We start from the raw sequence: 24,410 nt of genomic DNA on the forward strand, positions 1-24,410 counted from the left end.
CAATGTTCTTGATGATCTAAAGGTAACACTGTGTAGCACTGAGCCCAATTATACAGGAGTTGCATTTCCAGATTAGCAATCCATTGACCTGGATTAACAATCCAGAGACAAGAGTACAAATCTCACCAAGGCATTTTAATTTCAGTAAATACATTCGGAAATCAAATTTGGGATGGCACGATGGCTCAGTGGTTAACACTGCTGCCTCACAGCACCAGGGACCCAGGTTCAATTCCTGTCTCGGGCAACTGTCTGTGTGGAGTTTGCACATTCTCCCCATGTCTGCGAGGGTTTCCTTCGGGTGCGCCAGTTTCCTCCCACAGTCCAAAGATGTGCAGGTTAGGTGAATTGGCCATACTAAATTGCCTGTAGCGTTAGGTGGATTAGTCAGGGGTAAGTGTAGGGGAATGGGTCTGGGTGGGTTGCTCTTCGGACGGTCAGTGTGGACTTGTTGGGCCGAAGGGCCTGTTTCCACAGTGTAGGGAATCTAATCTAATCTAATAAATTGGAACCATGAAAATACCAAATCGCTGTTAAACCCAACTCATTCATTTTGTGTTCTTTAAGGCTGGCAAGCTGCTGTCTTTATCCAGTACTGGCTATATTTGACTCCAGATTCTGAGTTGCCCGCTAAAATGATCTAGAACGCTACTCAATTCATCAAAACCACTATGATGGTCTAAAACCGTTCAAAAAGGTGGCTCACCACAATCTTCTATGGGGCAGATAGAGGTAAGTGATGCTGTTGCCTTGTCAACAATAGAAACATGTTCAAACTGTGAGAAACATCTTCCATCCAACTCATATTACTATCGACGGAAAACCATTGCTCAGAATTAGTAGCGTTAACTCATTTTTCTGAAATACCATTTGCTCAGACCTGCTTCTTCCTTTGAGGTTCCCTTGTACCAAAATATTGAAAATACATACTTTATTTTTGTGCTAAATCCGAGAAGTATTTTGTCAGTTATTAATCTACTGTTAGGGATAAGCAAAACAAAACAGTTTCATGCCAAGACAGAGCTCAATTGCCCCTTTGTGCGATTTTCAGAGTGACGGGCTCTCATATCAACAGTTTTAATCAGATGGCGATCAGTGTAATGCTGTTTTATTGAAACAGCAACTCGCATATAGCATTGACTTGTGGCTATCATATGGAATGCCGCCAACAGAGGGCACTATAAAGGAGAATGGGAATGTCATGGAGTGAAAAATGCAATCATTGTTATATTATGGTCATACTTTAGTTGTTTCAAAGTCCCAAGAACCTAATACTCAGCCAAGTACCTCACAATTGGTTTTACCAGAGGAATATAATCTTCTTTCTAATACAAACCATCAAGATAAAAATCAGCACTTACCATAAGAGATGTAAACATCAAGAGTGCACCAAGTAGGCTTCACACCACTCACCAAACTACCAAATCTCATATTCCTTTGCTTCAGGGAATAAGCAATTTTAAATGTGTAAACTACTCCTGCTACAATTAGTCAGCAGTGTGCAATTGATTATTGTGAGATTGCAAGGTCTAAAAACATCCATTCAAACAATACTTACCACTATACATTATCTAAACAGAATAATTTCTGATGAAACAGTGGGATTCACAATTTTATTCCCCATCATTATTTTATCTTCCTATGGCATTGCATGATTTAATTCATCTAATCTTCTGAAAATCGTGTGTTATGAAAAAATGTTTACATATCTAACGCAATGTAAATCATTAACAACAGGGCTTAGTCAAGAGAATTAAAATGACAGTCAAAATAGTTACTGTATTTACATAAATTTAAACATCTCGCATTTCAACATGAAACCTTACTGGACAAAAACTAATTATCTGAACTTGAAAGAAATGTAATGGATTTTTTGATGCAAAATGAATACCCTTCTTATTCCCTGTGAACTTAAATCACTGCTTTCCTGTATTATAAAAGTAAGTACATTTCGTAAGTACGTTATTGGCATAGAACATTTTAGTACCTCCTATGGTTGTGAAAGGTCCTATATTAAGGTCAGTCTTTATTTCTGTGGTGTGGTAAAGTATCTCAGAGTGTCACATGCCATATTGAAAAAACCTTCTCCTATTTCATTCTAAATTTGAACAGTTATTAGAAAAGTTGTATTTACCTACAACTGCCATGTGGAATAGGCCATGAATAGAATCCCTATTGTCCACATCATACAATCATTTTCTTTCATACCATCATTCAATGTGTGTGTATCTATTTTTACTAGCAGGAATACTGACTCAAAAACTTAAAAAATTTGAAGTTATAACAGTTGTGATTGTAATGAGTTCAGGCAAATGGACCTCATAGAATATGAATTCCCTGATTGGGGCTGTTGATCTGGTCCAATCAGGAAACCCTGACTGACAGATATAAGCAGAAGTGTAGCACTAATCCAAGTATCATACCACTTATCCCATTTTACCAATCTGAAAACGATCTATTTATGAACTGCACTCTGTTTCCTGTTTGCTGGCCACTTTTCCATTTATGCCCTCTGCACTGGGAATTATTATCTTCCACGATAACATAAAAGGAGAAAAAAAAGAGAAAATAAGCAGAAGTGTCAGGCATCCTATTCACTCAGACAGCTGGCTCCGAGGGAGATGAATCGGTGTCAAGGACTCTTCACGTTTTAATAAAGGGTGACTTGGTGACAGGATACTGGCCTCTGTGAAGTTATTTCAATAACCTATCTCCAATAGAAAACTTGTAAAACTTGCAAACTGTTCAATTCTTTGGGATTAAGTATAATGTATATCAGTAGAGGGAGGTTACATAAAACATCTTTTATTATTGTAAAACTTTATTTGATCTATTTCTCAAAAACTAACAATCATGTTAACACATGTTAAATACAGAGGTAACTATACATAAATGAGAATCTCATTGTTAAACTAGATAAGAGCATTATACTGATCAACATGACACTGGAAATGCACAAACCATACCTTTCCCACAGAAATCACGGTTTAAACTGAATTAAATTGAATCTTTCAATAACTGGACTGTACTTGTCTTTGAACTTTCATGTCACTATAATGTACAATATGTTAAACATTGAAGCATTGTTAAATATAGATTTTTCTGACCTCATATCTAGAGAATTAATATTTCATGTTTGATATATAAAGCAACACTCACTTCCTACAATAAATTAATTATAAGCACGAGCAACATGGTATAACATAACCAGTTTCTTCTTCTATAGTTGTTTATGAGCTTAAACATCAAGCTACATTGTCCATAATTCCTTGCACAAATTATTCCAAACTATATGCTCAGTAAATTGATGAACAGAACCAATCTATCTTAGAAATTAGAAAATTTTTTTACACTTGTGGCATATACGTAACTATGCATAATGTGTAACTTGCAGCATAAATACCTTGCCAAAGCTCCCTTTTCCAATTGCACGTAGTATTTGAAAATGGTCAAAAGTCACTGCAAAAGAGAACATATTTATGTGTTAATAAAGTCACATTTATAAAACGTTTATTTTCATATGTGAAAATTAGATTTCTCTCAATGCAGTCTCTCTTGCGTTATTGGGGCCTTACACATAGAACATAGAAGAATACAGCGCAGTACAGGCCCTTTGGCCCTCAATGTTGCGCCGATCCAAGCCCACCTAACCTACACTAGCCCACTATCCTCCATATGCCTATCCAATGCCTGCTTAAATGCCCATAAAGAGGGAGAGTCCACCACTGCTACTGGCAGGGCATTCCATGAACTCACTACTCGCTGAGTAAAGAACCTACCCTAACATCTGTCCTACACCTCCCACCCCTTAATTTAAAGCTATGCCCCCTTGTAATAGCTGACTCCATACGAGGAAAAAGGTTCTCACGGTCAACCCTATCTAAACCCCTAATCATCTTGTACACCTCTATCAAGTCACCCCTAAACCTTCTTTTCTCCAATGAAAACAACCCCAAGTGCCTCAGCCTTTCCTCATACAATCTTCCTACCATACCAGGCAACATCCTGGTAGACCTCCTCTGCACCCGTTCCAGTGCCTCCACATCCTTCCTATAGTATGGCGACCAAAACTGCACACAATACTCCAGATGCGGCCGCACCAGAGTCTTATACAACTGCAACATGACCTCAGGACTCCGGAACTTAATTCCTCTACCAATAAAAGCCAGTACGCCATATGCCTTCTTCACCGCACTATTTACCTGGGTGGCAACTTTCAAAGATCTGTGTACATGGACACCAAGATCCCTCTGCTCATCCACACTACCAAGTATCTGACCATTAGTGCAGTACCCCATCTTTTTGTTACTGTTACCAAAGTGAATCACCTCACACTTAACTACATTGAACTTCATTTGCCACCTTTCTGCCCAGCTCTGCAGCTTATCTCTATCCCGCTGTAACCTAACACATCCTTCCTCACTGTCAACAACTCCACCTACTTTCGTATCATCCGCAAACTCGCTCACCCAACATTCTAACCCCTCCTCCAGGTCATTTATAAAAATGACAAATAGCAATGGTCCCAAAACAGATCCTTGCGGAACACCGCTAGTAACGGCACTCCAAGATGAACCTTTACCATCAAATACTACCCTCTGTCTTCTTCCAGCCAGCCAATTCCTAATCCAAACCTCCAACTCACCCTCAATGCCATACCTCCGTATTTTTTGCAGTAGCCTACCATGGGGAACCATATCAAACGCCTTACGAAAATCCATATACACCACATCTACCGCTTTCCCCTCGTCCACCTCCTTAGTCACCTTCTCAATGAACTCAATAAGGTTTGTGAGGCACGACCTGCCCTTCACAAAACCATGCTGACTATCCTTGATCACATTATTCCTATCCAGATGTTCATAAATCCTATCCCTTACAATTCTCTCTAAGACTTTGCCCACAACAGAAGTGAGACTCACTGGCCTATAGTTACTAGGGTTATCCCTACTCCCCTTCTTGAACAAGGGAACCACATTTGCTAGCCTCCAGTCTTCTGGCACTATTCCTGTAGACAACGAGGACATAAAAATCAAGGCCAATGGCTCTGCAATCTCCTCCCTTGCTTCCCAGAGAATCCTAGGATAAATGTCATCAGGCCCAGGGGACTTATCTATTTTCATCCTTTCCAGAATTTCCAACACCTCTTCCCTACATACCTCAAAGCCATCCATTCTACTTAATTGTGACTCAGTATTCACATCGGCAACAATGTCCTGTTCCTGAGTGAATACTGACAAAAAGTATTCATTCAGTGTCTCCCCAATCTCTTCAGCCTCCACACGCAACTTCCCACTACTATCCTTGACTGGACCTATTCCTACCCTAGTCATTCTTTTATTCCTGACATACCTATAGAAAGCCTTAGGGTTTTCCCTAATCCTACCAACTAAGGACTTTTCATGTCCCCTCCTTGCTGCTCTTAGCTCTCTCTTCAGATCCTTCCTGGCTACCTCAATCACCCCAATTGAACCTTCACGCCTCATCTTTACATAGGCCGCCCTCTTCCATTTAACAAGGGATTCCAATTCCTTATTAAACCACGGCTCCCTCACACGACCCTTTCCTCCCTGCCTGACAGGTACATACTTATCAAGGACACTCAATAGTTGCTCCTTGAACAAGCTCCACATATCAATTACGTCCTTGCCTTGAAGCCTACTTTTCCAAGCCACGCATCCTAAGTCATGCCTCACCGCATCATAATTTCCCTGCTCCCAGCTATAACTCTTACTCTGCAGTGCACATCAGTCAAAATTAGGAATTGTGATCAGTGGTCCTGGAAGAGTTAATAAATATACAATGTATAATACATAATACATGTATATGCCATAGCATCTTGGCACACATAATAATTGTAGAATGAATATTTCAAGTCCTTCATGTATTTAAATTGAGCTGATGCCAGTGAGCCACTCAGTTTGCAGTAGAGCAGGTATTTACTGTAACTGATTGACAGTATTAGTTTCTTCCACCACCTCATTTTACATTTCCTGAACATCTGCATTGTGTTTGCTGGTATCATGTATTCAAAAATGCAATTAGGTGATAACCACAGGAACTATCAGACAGCCATGAGGTTGCATTCATTAGATGAAGCAGCCCAAGGGATTTTAGAGATGTGGTAATACATTGATAGTGCAAATAGCAAATAAAGTGCAATTTACATGGCGATTTAAGACAACAAAGCTTAGTATAATGTTGGGTACAATTGTGTAGTTATTACAATAGGATGAAAGAATAATTTTAGCATTTTAAACACAGCAGGAGTGGAGTAATACACAAAGCATCTTCTAATAATTGTAGTAGCTCCATCTTATCTTATTTCTTATTACTTCTCCAAAAACTTAATTATCCTACAAATCCTACGCACAGTACTTCAGTGGATATTTTTATGTTTTGTTTCAATGGAGCACATTGCACACAGACTAGATTGTGTCCTGTGTCGGTAAGGCCGCAGGCCTCAAAGTTGTTTATGTTGGGATTATGGTAATCGATGTAATGTCCGAACAAAATACTGTAATGGCAAGTTCAAGAATATGGGTGATCCAAGTTTACCTGTTAGGAGCAACTCTGACATTGGGCAGGCTGCCTTATCTGATCTCCATGTACTGGAATGAACTGCATTTCAAAGGGCATATAGCCGGGTTTACAAGCTAAAATCCCACATGTAGCCTTTCTGAGGAAGGACTGTGTGTGCACATCACAACAGAAAGCTTTTCAGACTCCAGAGAGAAGCAATCTCCAACTTTGTAAAAGTTCATAAAGTGTCATCAAAGAACTTAACTTTCTTAGATAGTGGTCTACACAATTCATTGCACCCATGCTTCAGTAAGAGCTCACTCTATGAGCTTCCTCAGGCCTTTGGGAATGGGAGAGATTTCAATTCCAGCTGATCGCAGCAAATGGTCATCATGAGTGACTATTGGAAGTTACTGCTGATGTGAGTGATCACGGGCTCCACTGAAGGGAGTTCATATCATTTATAAAATCCCTACAGTGTGGAAACAGGCCATTTGGCCCAACAAGTCCATGTTGACCCTTTGATGAGCAACCCACCCAGACCCATTCCCCTTACCCAGTTACTTTACATTTCCCCTGATTAATGCATGTAATCTACACATCACTGAACACCATGAGCAATTTAGCATGGCTTAAACACCTAACTTGCACAACTTTGTGACTGTGGGAAGAAGCCAGAGCACACAGGGGAAACCCATATAGATACAGGGAGAATGTGCAAAGTCCATACAGACAATCACCTGAGGCTAGAATCGAACCTGGGCCCCTGGCACTGTGAGGCAGCAGTGCTAACCACTGAGCCACAATACCACCCTATAGTGTCTAGTGTCTAGAAAAGATGAGTGAGCTCCTCCAGCTGCGGGGATGGGGTTTAAATTTCACACTATCAAGGTGAAAGATGACTGAGAAAATTAACATTGAATGTTAAAGTGCTAGGATAGATATTGAAGAGTAAAGTGTTCCCACTCACTAGCCTCCTTAGTTGCACTGGCTACATGTGAGTGTGACCCAAATCTACACCTTTTTAGAACCTTATGCAGATTTAGAGAGCATGAGGACTAGTCAGACAGTCTCGCAGTCTGACACTTCACTAGATCAAGGGGCAATCCCTTTTGTAATGTCTTACAACAGCCAAGAGTTCTCAGCATCAATGGAAACCTTATTTTCCCTTAATTAAAGAATGCAGATAAAAAGGACCCATGATGCCAGGGAGTGAGCCAAGACAGGAGGCCAACAATACTACCAGAGATTTGTCTGCTGGCAGACCCAGAGCTGGAAGGCCACAGAGATGACAGGGGAGCATAGTATTTGGTCGATGTCAGACAACCAGTTCAGATTGGCTGGCATGAACAGTGAGGAGGATTTACACTTATTCATCAATGTGGGCTACCGTGGCAACTTACTACCACCTAATGAAGGAGCGACACTCCGAAAGCTAGTGTGCTTCCAATTAAACCTGTTGGACTATAACCTGGTGTTGTGTGATTTTTAACTTTGTACACCACAGTTCCAACACTGGCACTTCCAAATCATGCTACACATTTGAACTTCATCACTCCAGTAATTATTTCTTTCCTTCATTTGCATTGACTGTATCTTATGTTCAAGGTTGAAATGTAGGAATTTTGTTTGTTAAGTTATTGGACCATGGATTGTCAGAGCATTAGTTTAAGAGTATTCATGTATAGTTATTCATTTTTCCATCTCACTTGGTACTTGCGTGGAGTTCAGGTTACCATAAACTATTTGAAAGCAACAATGATTAACCAAATAGTGTTAACAATGAATATTTTCTTGTGCTGCCTCAGAGAAATCCAATTATTTATCTGCATTAGTGATCAAGCCAGAGCATTATGTAATGATTAATTGTATAGTGTTTACCATGATTCTAGCAGCATCTGCATAACATTATACCTGATCTATGCCCTCCCACCTGTATGTTGATCTATGAAAATGGTCATCTTTCACACTAAATGACAGCGAAAAGTGGTGTGTTTTGGACACAATTAATGATAATCATTAAGTTAAATACCACCAGCTGATAGGTACAGGCAACAATGATGGTGCAACAAAACGCATTTGAAGCACTTTGGAAAAGTTATCCTGTTTCAAGTCTGATTTGAATCGAGTAAACGTTTGCAAAAAAAAAAATTACCACCCAGTTCATTCATCAAAATTGATAAATTCAGTTAGTGTGCCTTCCATTTGCTACCATTTTAAGAAACAACTTTTGCCATGTCTCACAACAGCCAGAAAGTCAACAGGCATCCCATCTGTAAAGAATATTTACCTCATTCCCTTGAATAACTCATAATCTTAAACTTTTTGTTGATTATTTTTTTACAGTTATATAGTCAATAAAATGTATTGAATATAATATAAATTACAATATATTAATATGAAATATTTAGACTTATTAGCACTTTAGATATATGATATGATATTGTTGCTATTTTGCAGCTGTGATATTTATAAGATCAGAAATATTTGGGCTTCAAATGTCCATGGTTTGGCACAATCATCGAAGTGGCTAGTCCCCAGTTATAACCCACTTTGAATGCCTTAAAAAGAGTAATTAAACATCAAAGGACTGCAGAATCCTGAAGACGTCAAATGCAAGAATTCTTTTAGGTCTTATAGTAAATGCTTTAAACAATAACTGAAAAAGACTGGACAAAGTTGTGGTCAGTTGAAACAAATACTGCAGTTTCATCATTTGTCATGTGGAAAAGGATATGGAAGATATAGACTGTAGGGAAATAGATGGTGACATCTTGAAAAATGTCCATATTACAGTGGAGGAAGTGCTGGATGTCTTGAAATGCATAAAGGTGACTAACTCCCCAGGACCTGATCAGGTGTACCCTAGAACTCTGTGCAAAGCTAGAGAAGTGATTGCTGGGCCTCTTGCTGAGATATTTGTATCATCGATAGTCACAGGTGAGGTGCCAGAAGACTGGAGGTTGGCTAACGTTTAAGAAGTGTGGTAAGGACAAGTCAGGGAACTATAGACCAATGAGCCTGACATCAGTGGTAGACAAGTTGTTGGAGGGAATCCTGAGGGACAGGATGTACTTGTATTTGGAAATGCAAGGACTGATTAGGGATAGTCAACATGGCTTTGTGTGTGGGAAATCATGTCTCACAAACTTGATTGAGTTGTTTGAAGAAGTAACAAAGAGATTGATGAGGGAACTGTAGTAGATGTGATCTATATGGACTTCAGTAAGGTGTTAGACAAGGTTCCCCATGGGAGACTGGTCAGTAAGGTTAGATCTCATGGAATAAGGAGAGAACTAGCCATTTGGATAGAGAATTGGCTCAAAGGTAGAAGACAGAGGGTGGTGGTGGAGGGTTGTTTTTCAGACTGAAGGCCTGTGGCCAGTGGAGTGCCACAAGGATTGGTGCTGGGTCCACTACTTTTCATCATTTATATAAATGATTTGGATGAGAGCATAAGAGATACAGTTAGTAAGTTTGCTGATGACACCAAAATTGGAGGTGAAGTGGACAGCGAAGAAGGTTACCTCAGATTACAACAGGATATTGATCAGATGGGTCAATGGGCTGAGATGAGACAAATGGAGTTTGATTCAGATAAATGCGAGGTGCTACATTTTGGGAAAGCAAATCTTAGCAGGACTTGTATATTTAACGGTAAGGTCCTAGGGAGCGTTGCTGAATAAAGAGACCTTGGAGTGCAGGTTCATATTTCCTTGAAAGTGGAGTTGCAGTTGGATAGGATAGTGAAGAAGGCATTTGGTATGCTTTCCTTTATTAGTTAGAGTATTAAGTACAGGAGTTGGGAGGTCATGTACAGGACATTTGCTCAGCCACTGTTGGAATATTGCGTGCAATTCTGGTCTTCTTCCTATCAGAACAATGTTGTGAAACTTGAAAGGGCTCAGAAAGAAATTGCAAAGATGTTGCCAGGGTTGGACGATTTGAGCCATAGGGAGAGGCTGAACAGGCTGAGGCTGTTTTCCCTGGAGCGTCAGAGGCTGAGGGATGACCTTATAGAGGTTACAAAATTATGAGGGGCATGGATAGGATAACTAGACAAAGTCTTTTCCTTGGGGTCGGGGAGTCCAGAAGTAGAGGGCATAGGTTTAGGGTGAGAGGGAAAAGATATAAAAGAGACCTAAGGGGCAACTTTTTCACAAAGAGGGTGGTATGTGTATGGAATGAGCTGCCAGAGGAAGTGGTGGAGGCTGGTAAAATTGCAACATTTAAAAGGCATTTGGATGCGTATATGAATAGGAAGGGTTTGGAGGGATATGGGCCAGGTGATGGCAGGTGGGACTAGATTGGGTTGGGATATCTGGTCGGCATGGATGTGTTGGACCAAAGGGTCTGTTTCCATGCTGTAAATCCCTATGACTCTATGACTTGCAAAATGAGTTTTTAATCAAATGATAATGCTGCACCAATCTCACTTAGAGCTGATCCATCATGCATTCACGTACTGGAGAGGTATCTGATGAGTAACATTTTTTTATATGAGCTCGGGAGTTATTGGCTGAAGAAACCATACATGCCAGTCAGGTATTTGTTCAATGTATCAAAAACAAATGTAATTGGACTCTCAGTTTCAAGAGGAGATCTGAGCCAGTAATAGTTTTCATTTACTAAAGTTTATCAATTTACTTCCCCACTACAAAGAAAAGAAACCTCCGTTGGAAAAGCTTAAACAATTGAGCTAACCAGCCCAGACTGTAACATTCAACGATATACCTCTAATCCCATTTCATGCGGCAACTTTATGACTGTTCATGTTCATCCATTGCTATTGACTATCTATGGTCACCTCTTTTTCTCACCACTGTGCTACATAACTGACCATCAATCAAGGATATTTCAAAGCAAAATACTTTGGATTCTGATAATCTGAAACAAACATGAACTGCTGGAGAAACTAAGCAGGTCTAGGCAGCAAGTGTGGAGAGAGAAAAACAGAGTTAACATTTCGAGTCTGCTACGAGATTTCTCCAGAACTGAATACCCAGTCTCAAAAAGTTAACTCTGTTTCTCTCCCCACAAGTGTTGCCAGACCTCCTGAGTTTCTCCAGGAGTTTCTGATCTAATCAATGAGAGTTCCGACCATTTGAAAAACTTTATTGAAGATATTTACTATTTAACAGGCCTCTTCAACTGGACAGAATGGAAACATGCACAAATGTTAATAAAATTGATATTTCTTTTTGATATATCTTTGATCTGCACTATTCACATTGTAGCTTTATCCTGCCATGCGCTTGGAATATCATGTGCACAATGGCTGACTAGCATGTAGCAAGCACATAGTTGACTTCTGGCGCAGCTTGACTTTCTGCATTAGCTACTGTCAATCTCAGAAACCAGAAGGTTTACAGTGCAGCAAAAAAAGGTCTTTAAGCGTAGTAACTGAAAATAATTCACAGGCCTGCACTCAGATCAACTAAATCTTCCACAGGCTAAGCACAATACCTTTTTAGTTAGACATTTGTCCATGCCACTGAGCTTTGAGGCTGCTGGCCCTTTGATATTGGCCCTCTTCTGTTCTATGTAGTAGTGGCAGGCTCCACCCCAGCTGTACCCACCCTTCAAGATCATGCTCAGCAAGCCGTTCCACAGACACAAAGCTCATTATCAGCCCAATTATGCCCTCACAGAAACCATCCCACGGGCAACAAAGATGTGAACTGGGGTAGGGACCTGGAAATTTTTCCCAGTCAACTTACCAACCCTCATTGAAAAAATCAGGCCCCATGAAAATAACTTCTTCCAAATGAAGGTTAATTATAAATCTGTAAATTGCATGCAAGTTACAAAATAGGGATGCATCACTGAACTACCAGTAGTAAGCATTGTTGAAGCAGGAACTTGGATACACTGCAACTTATGAATACATTTAGCACCAAACATCTTTGTTGCTTTCTCAATAAGTAAAACTCAAGCATGTCACATTATACCGCACTTTGAAAAGGATTGATAATGAAGGAGCTTGAAGTGAAAGTGATTTGCAAAAGATGCAAATTTGATATACAAAAAGAACATTTCACATGGTGAGATGTTTGAGTCTGGAATGCACTGCCTGAAAGTACAATGGAAGTAGGTTCGATCTGAGTAGTTAAGAGGGTATTAGATGATTATTTGAATAGGAACAATGTGCAGGGGGACAGAGAAAAGGCAGGAGATTGATACTAATCACAGTGCTCATTCGGAGGATCAATGTAGATATGATGGGCCAAATGGCCTCTTTTTATGCCATAGCAATTCTATAATGACCAGTAACTTTATGTTAGCAGGCATATCAAATTGCACCAATCATTTTCAGTAGATTGTGCACAGAATCATTCATAATACTATCTTCAAGGACTTATGCAATGCATACTTAATGGGGATATTCTATGGCTCTCAAAATATAGTTTATTGATAAATGTTTAAAATTATGCTTGAAGGCATTTTGACTTGAATATTACAGAGTTGCAATTAAATTAAACTTTCCTCCAAACAGGTGTTTAATTGTATTGTTACAACCTTAACATTTACAAAATCCATTTCATATCAGGCATAGAGCCAAGGGCAAACATGTCAAATTGAAAATTACAGAACGAGCAATGAAACTATTCTTTTTTTTCCCTGCAACACACTCCACTCTGAGGTTCCTCAATACAATTTCAATACTTCTCCTGTTCATAAAGAGCATTCTTTGTATGAGCTACAGCTTGATGGGTTCAACAAGTCCAAACTCACAGTGCATTATGGTTGAACGACCTTCGACAGCAAACCTGCCCCATTGTGCTTCTGTGCCTCTGCCTCAAATTGCCTCCGAGCATGTAGACCTGCACTTTGGAATGTGCTAATCTGCAACATCCAGCTGAGGACAACTCTTTGCAATGGAAGACCAGCAAGATATGGACAGATCGAAGAATGTCTCTCACTGAGCTATTGATCCTTCAGGTGTAGTTTATATTTGAATCAGTTTGCATTCCTGAGAACAATCCATTAAGTATGAAGTCCTATGTCCCAGCGCTGCTTGGGGTGAACCTCAACTAAAAGCACTTCATTTCTTTCCAGAACTTTCTTGCAAAAGTACATTCCACAAGGGGAAGGGTTGGTTAGCTCAGTTGGTTGGATGGCTAGTTTACAACACTGAGTGATGCTAGCAGTGTGCATTCAATTTTTGCATCAGCAGAAGTGACCATGTTTCTCTTTCTCAACCTCTCCCCTTGCTTGAGGTGTGGCAGCTTCCGGGTTATACCGCCATCAGTCATCTCTCTCTCTAATGACAGAGCAGTGCTATGCTTCAGCAGGAGTATACAACTTTACCCCTTATCTTGACATTCCACACATAGATGGACAACAATTTCTTCCACAATCCTGTCACCTCGAGGGTATGTGTAGAGAGGATGAGACTCGGGGTACTTAGCAAAGATCTGACAGCAAAGGCCCATCCCATTGCCAGCAAAGCTATGCCCTGGAGTTTGGTTGAAAGTCCTGGTGATGAGACATTCTGCCAATTAACTTTAACTGTCTGCCTGGGGTAACATCCAACTGGATCTACCATCTCCTTTTCCCACAGGATGTTATGTGCTGACCACTGTTTGACAGACTTGTGGTCAAGGGTATTTTTCTGCATTAATGCCAACACAAATTACAGGTGGTGTGCCATGTTCCAGCTACTTGGCAAAGTAGCCAAATCCATCCTTCACAACTCCAGGGACAGGTACAACCTCAGCATGTAGTGTATTTATATACTGAAGGTTACTCACAGCTCGATGTAATTGCACATAAAGGTGGTCATCAGGATGAGGGCAATTTTGGGTATTTTCTTCATCTCCCTTTACCTACAGATTTGTACATCATGTCCCTGTGAACATAGTTCATTTTCTTACCTTAAAATAGTGAGAAAGATGACTCAAGTGATTACAATGGTACAGCAGAGAGTAATGGGCCAGACCTGCCACATATAGGACCACTGACAGCACAACACACATGATGACCAGGTTCTTACACTCAATGAACAGGGAGCGTCGATTCACATGCCCAGCAATTGTTTTACTATTGTTGCTCATTCCTTCCTGTTTTTGGTGGACAACCTAGCCTCTCTGAGCTATGTCCCCAGTACCTTCATGTGATCTGTCCTGTCATTGGAGAGAACTAGGTATTCATTAACCCAGTTTCCAAAGAACATTGCCTCACAATTGCCTCAACTTCCCTTAGCTGCCAAGGCAAATTCAACAGGTTGCAGATCGTCATAGTTTGTGACAGTGGATTTGAGCAGAAAATGGGTGGCATGGGGAGGGTTTTAGCAGCTAGTACTGCAGACTCACAGCACCAGGAGCCCATAAACAATTCCAACTTCAGGTGATTGTGTAGAGTTTGCAAATTCTCCCTGTGTCTGAGAAAGATTCCCCCAGGTGCTCTACTTTCCTTCCACGGTCCAAAGATGTGCAGGTTAGATGGACAGGCCATGATAAATTGCCCATAATGCCCAGGGATGTGCAGGCTAGGTGGATTAGTCATGGGAAATGCAGGGTTATAGGGATAGGTTGGGGAGAGGGGCTGGGTCTGGGTGGAATCCTCTTTAGAGCGTGGGTGTGAACTTGATGAGATGAATGGCCTGCTTCCACACTGAAGGAATTCTATGGTGATGTTGTCCATGTACTGGGAGTACCGAGTGCCTCAGTAACCTGGGAAAACCACCCCTCTTATGCCTGAATCCCTCCTGGTGGATTCAGCAAACTGTTCCATATACAACAAACACATAAGATAGCAGAGAGAGGACAGGTCTGCCAGACTCCAGACTTGATCGGAAAGCTTTCTGATTCACATGCATTGATTGTAAATGCAATAATTATGTTTACAAACCACAATTGGATTCAACTGCAGATAGCCACCACAAACTGCATTTGGAGACTATATCCATCATGTGAATGTGTGATACCTTGTCAAAGGCCTTCTCCTGATCCAGGCTGATCAGGCAAGCAGTTCAGGCTATCACAAAGTCACAGAAAATATAGAAGTAGGTTTTGTACTTGGGAACTGTAGTTGACTTGGGGGAACCATCCTCAGTGAACTTATGGTAGGAAAACATGAAAACATTAATACTGGTGACCTTACCCATGTAATACTTGCCGTAGGCACCCCAACAAGTGTACTTGCAGCTTTTTCAAAAAGGAATAATGCTATTTCTGTGCACCCTTTGCTGTACAAGATAAGGACAGAGCTTCCACTTATCACACCTAGTGACCTTTATTCCTGCCAGATTTTAGTATAGATTACTAGATATTACTTACAGGGTGGAAACAGGCCCTTCAGCACAACAAGTCCACACCGACCTTCCAAAGAGCAACGCACCCAGACCCATTCCCCTACACCTAACATTACAGGCAATTTAGCATGGTCAATTCACCTAACCTGCACATTTTTGGACCATGGGAGGAAACCCACGCAGACAATATGCAAACTCCACACAGACAGTTGCCTGAGGTGGGAGTTGAACCCAGGTCTCTGGCGCTGTGAGGTAGCAGTGCTAACCACTGTGCCACCGTGCTGCTGATTTTTGGTGAAGTTTAAAGTTCTCCATCAATTCTGGGATCAGAGTCTCCGCCACCGATCTCACATGTAGTATCGATATTGAGGCTCATTATTTTAATCAGAAGCTGAAAATATCGGTAGATTTAGAGCATGTCACTTCAGATTCAGTTAAATGGGATCTTATGAGCTTTATATCACGAAGCATCTACCTCCCTCCTGCTGTTGATTGCATAAATCCAAGTTAAGTATTTACAGGTAGGAGGGCACATTTGGATACTTGTGCACTCAAGCAAAACTGTTGCTTTGTAATAATTTACAGAACTATTTTTAAAAAGAAATAGCTGCTCCTAGATTTGATGTACTTTACTACTTCACTTTCTGGATAGTTTAACAACTTCTGTAAATTTCAGTCATAAAAATGCTAAGTTTTTACAATAACAGTTAAAGCTAGAGACTATCGAATTCACTAATATGTGCACAGTTGCAATGCTGATGTGGGCAAGATATCTTGCTGTGGATCTAAGAACACTGTATCAGATGCAGCATAAACCCAAGGATAAACACATTTGAATTGCAAAAACTGAAAAATCACTTGGGCAGGGGCTGCAATGCAGGTGGCTGGGAGTGTTATTTTAATTTAATTTTGTAAGTATCCATTAAAGCCTTTTTATTACAGTTCCCCTTTAAAAGGGTGGTTATCAGTAAATTACTGTGTTTTATATTTGATTGTAGTTAAAAGAATATAAAGTGACACTTATTAATACTGCGGTTGGTTGGAACGTTAGAATCTGCTTATTTGCAACACCTCACTTTGTAAATAAATCTAAAAGCAAGTGAAGGTTGATTTCTAACGGCCAGTTAGTGAAGGAAGAGGTCAGAGTTTTGACACCTTCCACTGTTATAACCTCCCTCATGAGCACACAACACAAACATATTTTTAATTCAAAGCCAACCAGGAGTAAATTTGTGAGAAATACTTAATTGTTATTGAACAAGTCATTAATAAGTCATAACGTTGGTGAACTTTTTCACAAATACATGTCAATCTTTAATCTGACAAGTTGGCAACTACTCCATTACTATCGATACACAGATTATTGCATCTTAATCGACACACAAATGTGATCACTTTACCATGTGTGAGAATAATCTCACACATTTAAAATTTCAACCTTTGATGAAGTGTTTTGCTCATCTAAGTTTATTTCTCCCAACAAAGAACATTTATCTCTGAATCAGAGAAACATGTAATTTGAAAACCTGATATATTTAATTATCCAAGGGATATTTCAGCATTAATGAATATATGTAACTGTTAACCATTAACCAGTAGAACTGGCATATTGCATACTAACCTAATCATAATTCACTGCAAGGCCTGATTTGAACCTGGTGATAGACAAAGTCATGACCAGATATGGTTTTGATTAATTAATTTTTTTTAAGCTATTCTCATGAACCTACAGAGCAGTGGTGCTCCTCTGAACTTGCAAAAGAATCTTCGTCCTTTCCAGCTCCAAATTACCTCTCTTATATCAATTCTAACTGCTTCCTCCAAACTCTTGCATTATACCAGGTGTCATTCCTTAGAGTTGAAAGGAATGGTAATGTGCTATCTGAAATCTCAATCTCACCATCTCAGTGATTGCTGCCAGGAGTCTGAATCCAATTATTTAAATAACCCCAAGGAGTTGAGGTGGTCTTGCTCTGGCGTTGTGATCAACAAGATCCAACTGTCCACAACCCCATCTCACATGCTATATTCCTGTCATGCTAGAGTACCACAATGGTAGCAGAAAACTGAACAAACCTCTTGTCTAGCACTTCTAATTTTCTGATGTGTTACTGCATTCGCTTATGTAGAATAAAGTGTTGAAAATCAGCAACACATTGAATAATATGTTAAAACCAGAGTTGAATTCTATAAGCCAATTCAGGAACTAACTACTAAATTGAAAATGTGTAAAATTTAAGAAATAATATTCTATAAATGCCATTAAACAGCTCGAGAAAAACTGGAGCATTCTTTAATAAGTGACTGAACCCCAAATAAGACTTCGTTTTAATAGCTCCGAGCTGTTTGTATTTACAATCTGCACAATACTCTGGGGTTCATACAGTTGCATGATTCTTTGGTTGTTCACAACTGGAATGATAAAATTTAGGAATAAAAATATCCTGTGAATCACTGGCAAGTGGTGGCAATCACAGTGAAGCATTAATAATGTGACACAATTAGCAGAAGCTTGCAAAACTATAATCAATAATTATTAGGCTAGATGGTTCATTTACAGTATTGATTCTTCAATTCATTTTAATCTTACTGAGTAAAGCTTAAATTAGTTGTTATTTATTTTCTAAAAAATAACTAACAACAGAAATAATTTGCAATTCTTGCTTATGGAAAATAAAACTATGTTCAAAAGCAAACTTTTACCAGAATCACACCTCTCTTTCAGCTGTTGATAACTAACTGGGGAGTAGTATTTACTATGGAGTACTCTGTATGAACTGCTTCTAGACAGTACTGAAAACAAAAAATATGCTGGAGATCACAGCAGGTCAGGCAGCATCCATAGAAAGAAAGCAAGCTAACGTTTTGAGTCTTTATTACACTGCATCAGAGAGAAGTGTGGCCGTGACAGCATTTATGCTATAATTGGGGAGGTGGGGTTGGAGTGCTGGGGGAGGAAGGATGTTGATAGCTCAGCTTAAGAGATTGGAATGTGAGAATGGCAGAACAATGTAGGAGCAAATTACTGCAGATGATGGAATCTGCACTGAAAACAACAAATGCTGGGGATCACAACAGGTCAGACAGCATTCATGGAGAGAGAGCAAACTAATGTTTCAAGACTAGATGATTCTTCAGTATAAATTAATGTTCTTGCCCTTGCTCTATCATGCACAGTAGTATATGTCATCAAATGGGAAAACCATACAAAGTAGCAAATTGGTTGTCTATGTTACCTATGATCTGCAGAAGAGAAGAAATAAGATTTTGTGTCACAAAAATGTATAAAAATTACATTACTAAATCATTCTACTTATCTATTGACTTACTTAAAATGACAAAAATATAGCAACATCAATATAGCAACATAAAAATACAAGGAACAAAACAGGTTTAAATTCTGCCTTTTCTGTCAAAACTGCATCTCTGTACTGCTTATTGTGGATTTGGCTGCCTTTTCTGCCAATCAAAATGGTGGCTTCCCACTTCTAAGCTTTTGCTTTCCCCCTGCAGCTAAGATGAAGGTTTACATTCTTACATGCAAAATGGATGTTTTCCCACCTTTCACATTCTAAAGTAGAACGTTTGTGCCCTTGCATAATATTTAAAATTAATTGCTGCAACAAGCTTAATAAATCATCTTGCTGAAATCAGAGTTTAACTTGTGAATGTCCCAGTCTTGTAATAATCTTTAAATTCTTCTCATTATTTTCTTCTGCTAAACTCATTGCCCTTTAGTCAACTTAACTGCAATCTGTAGTGATTCAGATATTGTGACATCAGTACAAATTAGTTTTCTAGTTCTTGCTCCATCTATTATAGATATTATACATGTCCCACCATTTGGCACCATATTAAGTTGAGGTGAAAACCAAGACCAAATGGGGGAAATCTGGAAAAAAATCTCTTTATCAATATGAAAATGATTTAAGTAGTGATCCAATGCAACTATACTTAACTGGGCAACTGTTTCAGAGATCACTTTCCTATTTAAATATCATCACTCCAATATAATGCCTTTTCAGAATCACAGCTATATTGGAAATTGACCTCATTATGTTGACTGATGGCTCTTTCAGCAATAATGTATTTTTTATAAAATAATGGCAAATAGAATTAGTATTTACTATAAATCACAATTAATTACTATAAATGAAAACCTAACTGCCTCATTGTTCATAATTCAAAGCTCTGGCTCTTGAAATAGCAATAATTGCATAATGGCTCTCTACTTATAGTAGCAAGTCAATGATATGATCACAATTGTACAATTGAATATTGCTATCAAGATAGTGGTTCTATTTAGTTTTGACTTAATGACTATAAAATTCCTATTTCTAATAAAGCCTCTAAAACTAAAAACCAGTGTTCCAGTTTGTAGTGTACATTGATCAGTTGAAAGGCAAATAATCATGACACAGTTTAGAATGACCTTCACCATAGGCAAGAGGTCTTCAATAGCTTATAATTTCATATAGAAATTTTTCTTATAATATAAGGCTGAAGAGGCAACTTGATAGAAGCATATCAAATTATGAATGGTGCTATAGGGTGGATAGTCAGAGTTTGCCCCAGCGTGAAAATATCAAATACTAGAGGGCATAGGTTTAAAATGAGAGGGTGAATGTTTACAGGAGATGTGCAAGGAAAGTTTTTACACAGAGGGTGGAACGGTGCCAGGAATGTACTGCAAGAGCAGGTGGAACAGGCAGAAATGATCACAACTTTTCAGAGACATTTCGACAGACACATGAACAAGCAGGGAATAGAAGGATATAGATCCTTGTGCAGGATTTATTTAAAATAGTTTCAAGGTCGGCACAGTCATAGTGAGCTGAAGGACTGTTCCTGTGCTGTACTGCTCTATTTGTCCTGGGTCAGAAGTACAGGCATAATCGTTATGCCACAAGAGCTCCATTAGTATCAGGGGGTATCTCCATGAGAAAGATGAGGCCATGTGTAATGCGGGATAAATTGCTTAAGGGTTAGAAAATTGATGAGCATAGAACATAAAAAAGTACAGCACAGAACAGGCCCTTTGGCCCATGATATTGTGTCGAGGATTAATCCTAATCTAAAATAACCTCTCAATTCACTGTTGTCCATGTGCAAGTCCAGCAGTTCCTAATGACTCTGCTTTCCACCACAATTGCTGGCAACACATTCCCTACGTTCACAACTCTCTGCATAAAGAACTTACCTCTAATGTCTCCTGTATACCTGCCTCCTAACACCTTAAAGCTATGACCCCTCATGACAGTTAACCCTGCCCTGGGGAAAAGTCTCTGGCTATCGACTCTATCCATGCCTCTCATTACCTTATATACCTCGATCGGGTCGCCTCTCTTCCTCCTTCTCGCCAGAGAGAAACGGCTGAGCTTAGTCAACCTCTCTTTATAAGCCCTCCAGTCCAGGCAGCATCCTGGTAAACCTTCTTCGCATCCTCTGCAAAGTCTCAGCATCTTTCCTATAATAGGGTGACCAGAACTTGACACAATTTTCCAAGTATGGTCTCGCAGGGTTTTGTAGAGCTGCAGCAAAACCTCGTGGCTCTTAAACTCGATCCCTCTGTTAATGAAAGCCAAAACAGCATATACTTTCTGAACAACCCTATCCACTTGGGTGGCAACTTTGAGGGATCTATGCACTTGAACACCAAGATCCCTCTGTTCCTCCACACTGTCAAGAATCCTGTCTTTAATCCTATATTCAGCATTCGAGTTCAACCTTCCAAAATGCATCACTTCGCATTTATCCAGGTTGAACTCCATCTGCCATTTCTCAGCCCAGCTCTACATCCTGTTTATGTCATGCTGCAGCCTGCAACAGCAACAGCAACAGCATCTCCAACCTTTGTGTGTCATCAGCAAATTTACTAACCCACCCCTCAACCTCCTTGGCCAAGTCACTTATAAAAACTACAAAGAGCAGAGGCTCAGGAACAGAGCCCTGCAGGATACCAATCACCACTGACCTCCAGGCAGAATACTTACCACCAATAACCATTCTCTGCCTTCTGTTAGCCAACCAATTCTGAATCCAAAGAGACAAATCTCCCCATATCCCATATCTCCTGACTTTATTAAGTAGTCTAACATGGGGAACCTTATCAAATGCCTTGCTGAAGTCCATATACACCACATCCACTGTCCGACCTTTGTCAACCTGTCTCATTATCTCCTCAAATAACTTAATAAGATTTGTGAGGCACGCCCTGCCCCTCACAAAGCCATGCTGACTGTTTTTAATCACGCTGTGCTTTTCCAAACATTTATAAATCCTATTCCTCAAAATTCCTTCCAAAACCTTGCTGACCACAGACATAAGATTGACTGGTTTGTAATTGCCAGGGATTTCCCTATTCCCTTCTTGAACGAGGAACAACATTTGCCTCCCTCCAATACTCTGGTACAACTCCCATGGAGAGTGAGGAATCAAATATGTTTGTCAGCGGCTTAACAACCTCTTTTTTCACTTCCTGGAGCAGCCTACGATAAATCTGGTCTGGGTCTGGGGACTTAGCAATATTTGCCAAACTTTCCAGCCCATTAACTTCCTCAAGCTCAATCTGTTCAAGCCTGGTTCCTGGCTCCTCAAAGTTCTCATTCACATCAAGGTCCATTTTCTTTGTGAAAACCGAAGCAAAGAACTCATTTAGGGCTTCCCCTATCTGCTCAGACTCCATACACAAGTTCCCTACACTACCTCTGAGCAGCCCTACCTTCTCCCTGATCATTGACTTATTCCTCATGTATGAGCAAAATACTTTTGGGTTTTCCCTAATCCTTTCTGACCAGTCTTTATTGTGCCCCCTCCTGGCTCTCCTCAGTCTGTTTTTGAGCTCCTTTCTAGTAAGCAAATGAACAATTAGAAAACAGAGACCAAGTGGCAAAGGGCGATTATTCAGATGGAGAAAAGTCAAGAGTAAGAGAGTCATGCACCACAATAGAAATGGTGTACACATCATTTATATAATTTACATTAACAACTTGAATTTAGGAACAAGAAAATCAATATCAAACTTTGAAGATGAAACCAAACCAGAGTATAACTAACAATGGGGAAGAGTACAACAGAACATAATGGAAAACTTGTAGACTGGGCTGTTAAATGACAAATGAACTGTAACATGGAAGGTCATGTAGTTTGGTAAAGAAAGACAAAATCATCACCTGCAAACTAGTAATAACAATATGGTAAAAGTGCAAAGGTACTGAGGGAAATAAATAAATCATTAAACTTAGCGTCAAAGTAAGTAAGACAATTAAAATGGTTAAGCTAAACTTGTAGTCGACGCTAATGAAGGCTTTAAATAAAGCTTTGTGAACAGTCTGGTTCCCATGGTATAAAGGAATACTAAAGCAGCAGAGAAAGGTTCAGAAGGTTTCACAGGATGGCACCAGAACTGAGAGATTCCAATTACTGGGAAGATCTAAACATTCCCCTTCTCACCTTAATCCTATGCTCCCTAATATCTGATGTTTCCACCCTGGAGAAAACCTCTGATTATGCACCCTATCAGCGCCTCTCAATTTTATATTCAGGGCATTGTTTTTTGAAAAGAGAAGGCCTAGTGTTGACCAAATAGAGTTCTTTAAAATTATTACCAGCTTGGATAAACTCAGTGAAGTGAAGATGTCTACTTTTGAGGAAATTCCAAACCAAGGGATCATAAACACAAGATGGATACAAAGAAAACCAACTGCAAAATAAATTGAAATTTCTTTACTCAGCTAGTGGAACCTGCTATGACAGGAAGCTGTTTCAGCAAAAAAATTCAATGTTTTTGAAAGGAAACTAGACAATTACATGTGACAATAGGCAAGATTTTCCCAGCAGGCTTCTCAATGTCACCATCAAACCCAGACTGGGGTCAGAAGCAGGGCTGGTTAGGAAACAGATCTCATTGTGATCTTCCTTAGAGAAGTAATTTAATGGGCTTTTCAATAAAGGATAGTGGGTGATCTGTGGAAGCTGAAATGTCAACCAGAGGCCTAGCAGCTAGAAAGCAGCATCAATAACAGGATGCCTAGGCAGGTAAGTGCTGTGGCTGTTTCAAAATGGAGATGCCATCTCTCCCATAACCCTCTAAACCTTTAAAGAAAAAGTGCCTTTGCATCCAGACATGAGGGTGTTGAGGGGGAACCATTCATATTGGATTGGAAATATTAACTCTGTTTCTGTCTGTACAGGTGTGATTTGGAGATGCCAGTGTTGGCAGTTTGCTACGAACAATGATCTGTTTGAGGTTTGATGGTTGTTTAAAGGCGAGCAGTGGAGGTGTGGGGAAGGTCTTGGCGAGGTGCTCATCCTCATTGATAATGTGTTGCAGGTCACAAAGAACATGGTGTAGTTTTTCAATTTCTGGGAAGTACTAGACAACGAAGGGTACCCTGTCGGTTGCAGCACGTGTTTGTCTCCTGAGGAAGTCATTACAGTTCCTTGTTGTGGCACATCGGAACTGGCAATCGATGAGTTGAGCATCGTACCCCGTTCTTATGAGGGCATCCCTGAGTATTTCCAGGTGCCCGTCACAGTCCTCCTCATCTGAGCAGATCGGGTGTACGCGTAGGGCTTGTCCATAGAGGATGGCTGTTTTAATATGTTTTGGGTGGAAACTGGAGAAGTGTAG

General features: G+C 39.9%; 1 protein-coding gene across 4 annotated transcripts in view; it reads right to left on the reverse strand.

Moving 5' to 3' along the window:
* The window catches only part of LOC140463540 (serine/threonine-protein kinase 32C), a 348,144-nt gene that overhangs the window by 173,284 nt on the left and 150,450 nt on the right, over window positions 1-24,410 (reverse strand). For all 4 annotated transcript variants that reach the window (XM_072557665.1, XM_072557664.1, XM_072557666.1 and 1 more), the window contains exon 2: window positions 3,404-3,459. In XM_072557665.1, coding sequence (XP_072413766.1) covers window positions 3,404-3,459 — 56 coding nt within the window. The remainder of the gene's footprint in view (window positions 1-3,403; window positions 3,460-24,410) is intronic.

The sequence above is a fragment of the Chiloscyllium punctatum genome, chromosome 38, assembly GCF_047496795.1.
Source record: "Chiloscyllium punctatum isolate Juve2018m chromosome 38, sChiPun1.3, whole genome shotgun sequence".
Lineage (NCBI taxonomy): Eukaryota > Metazoa > Chordata > Chondrichthyes > Orectolobiformes > Hemiscylliidae > Chiloscyllium > Chiloscyllium punctatum.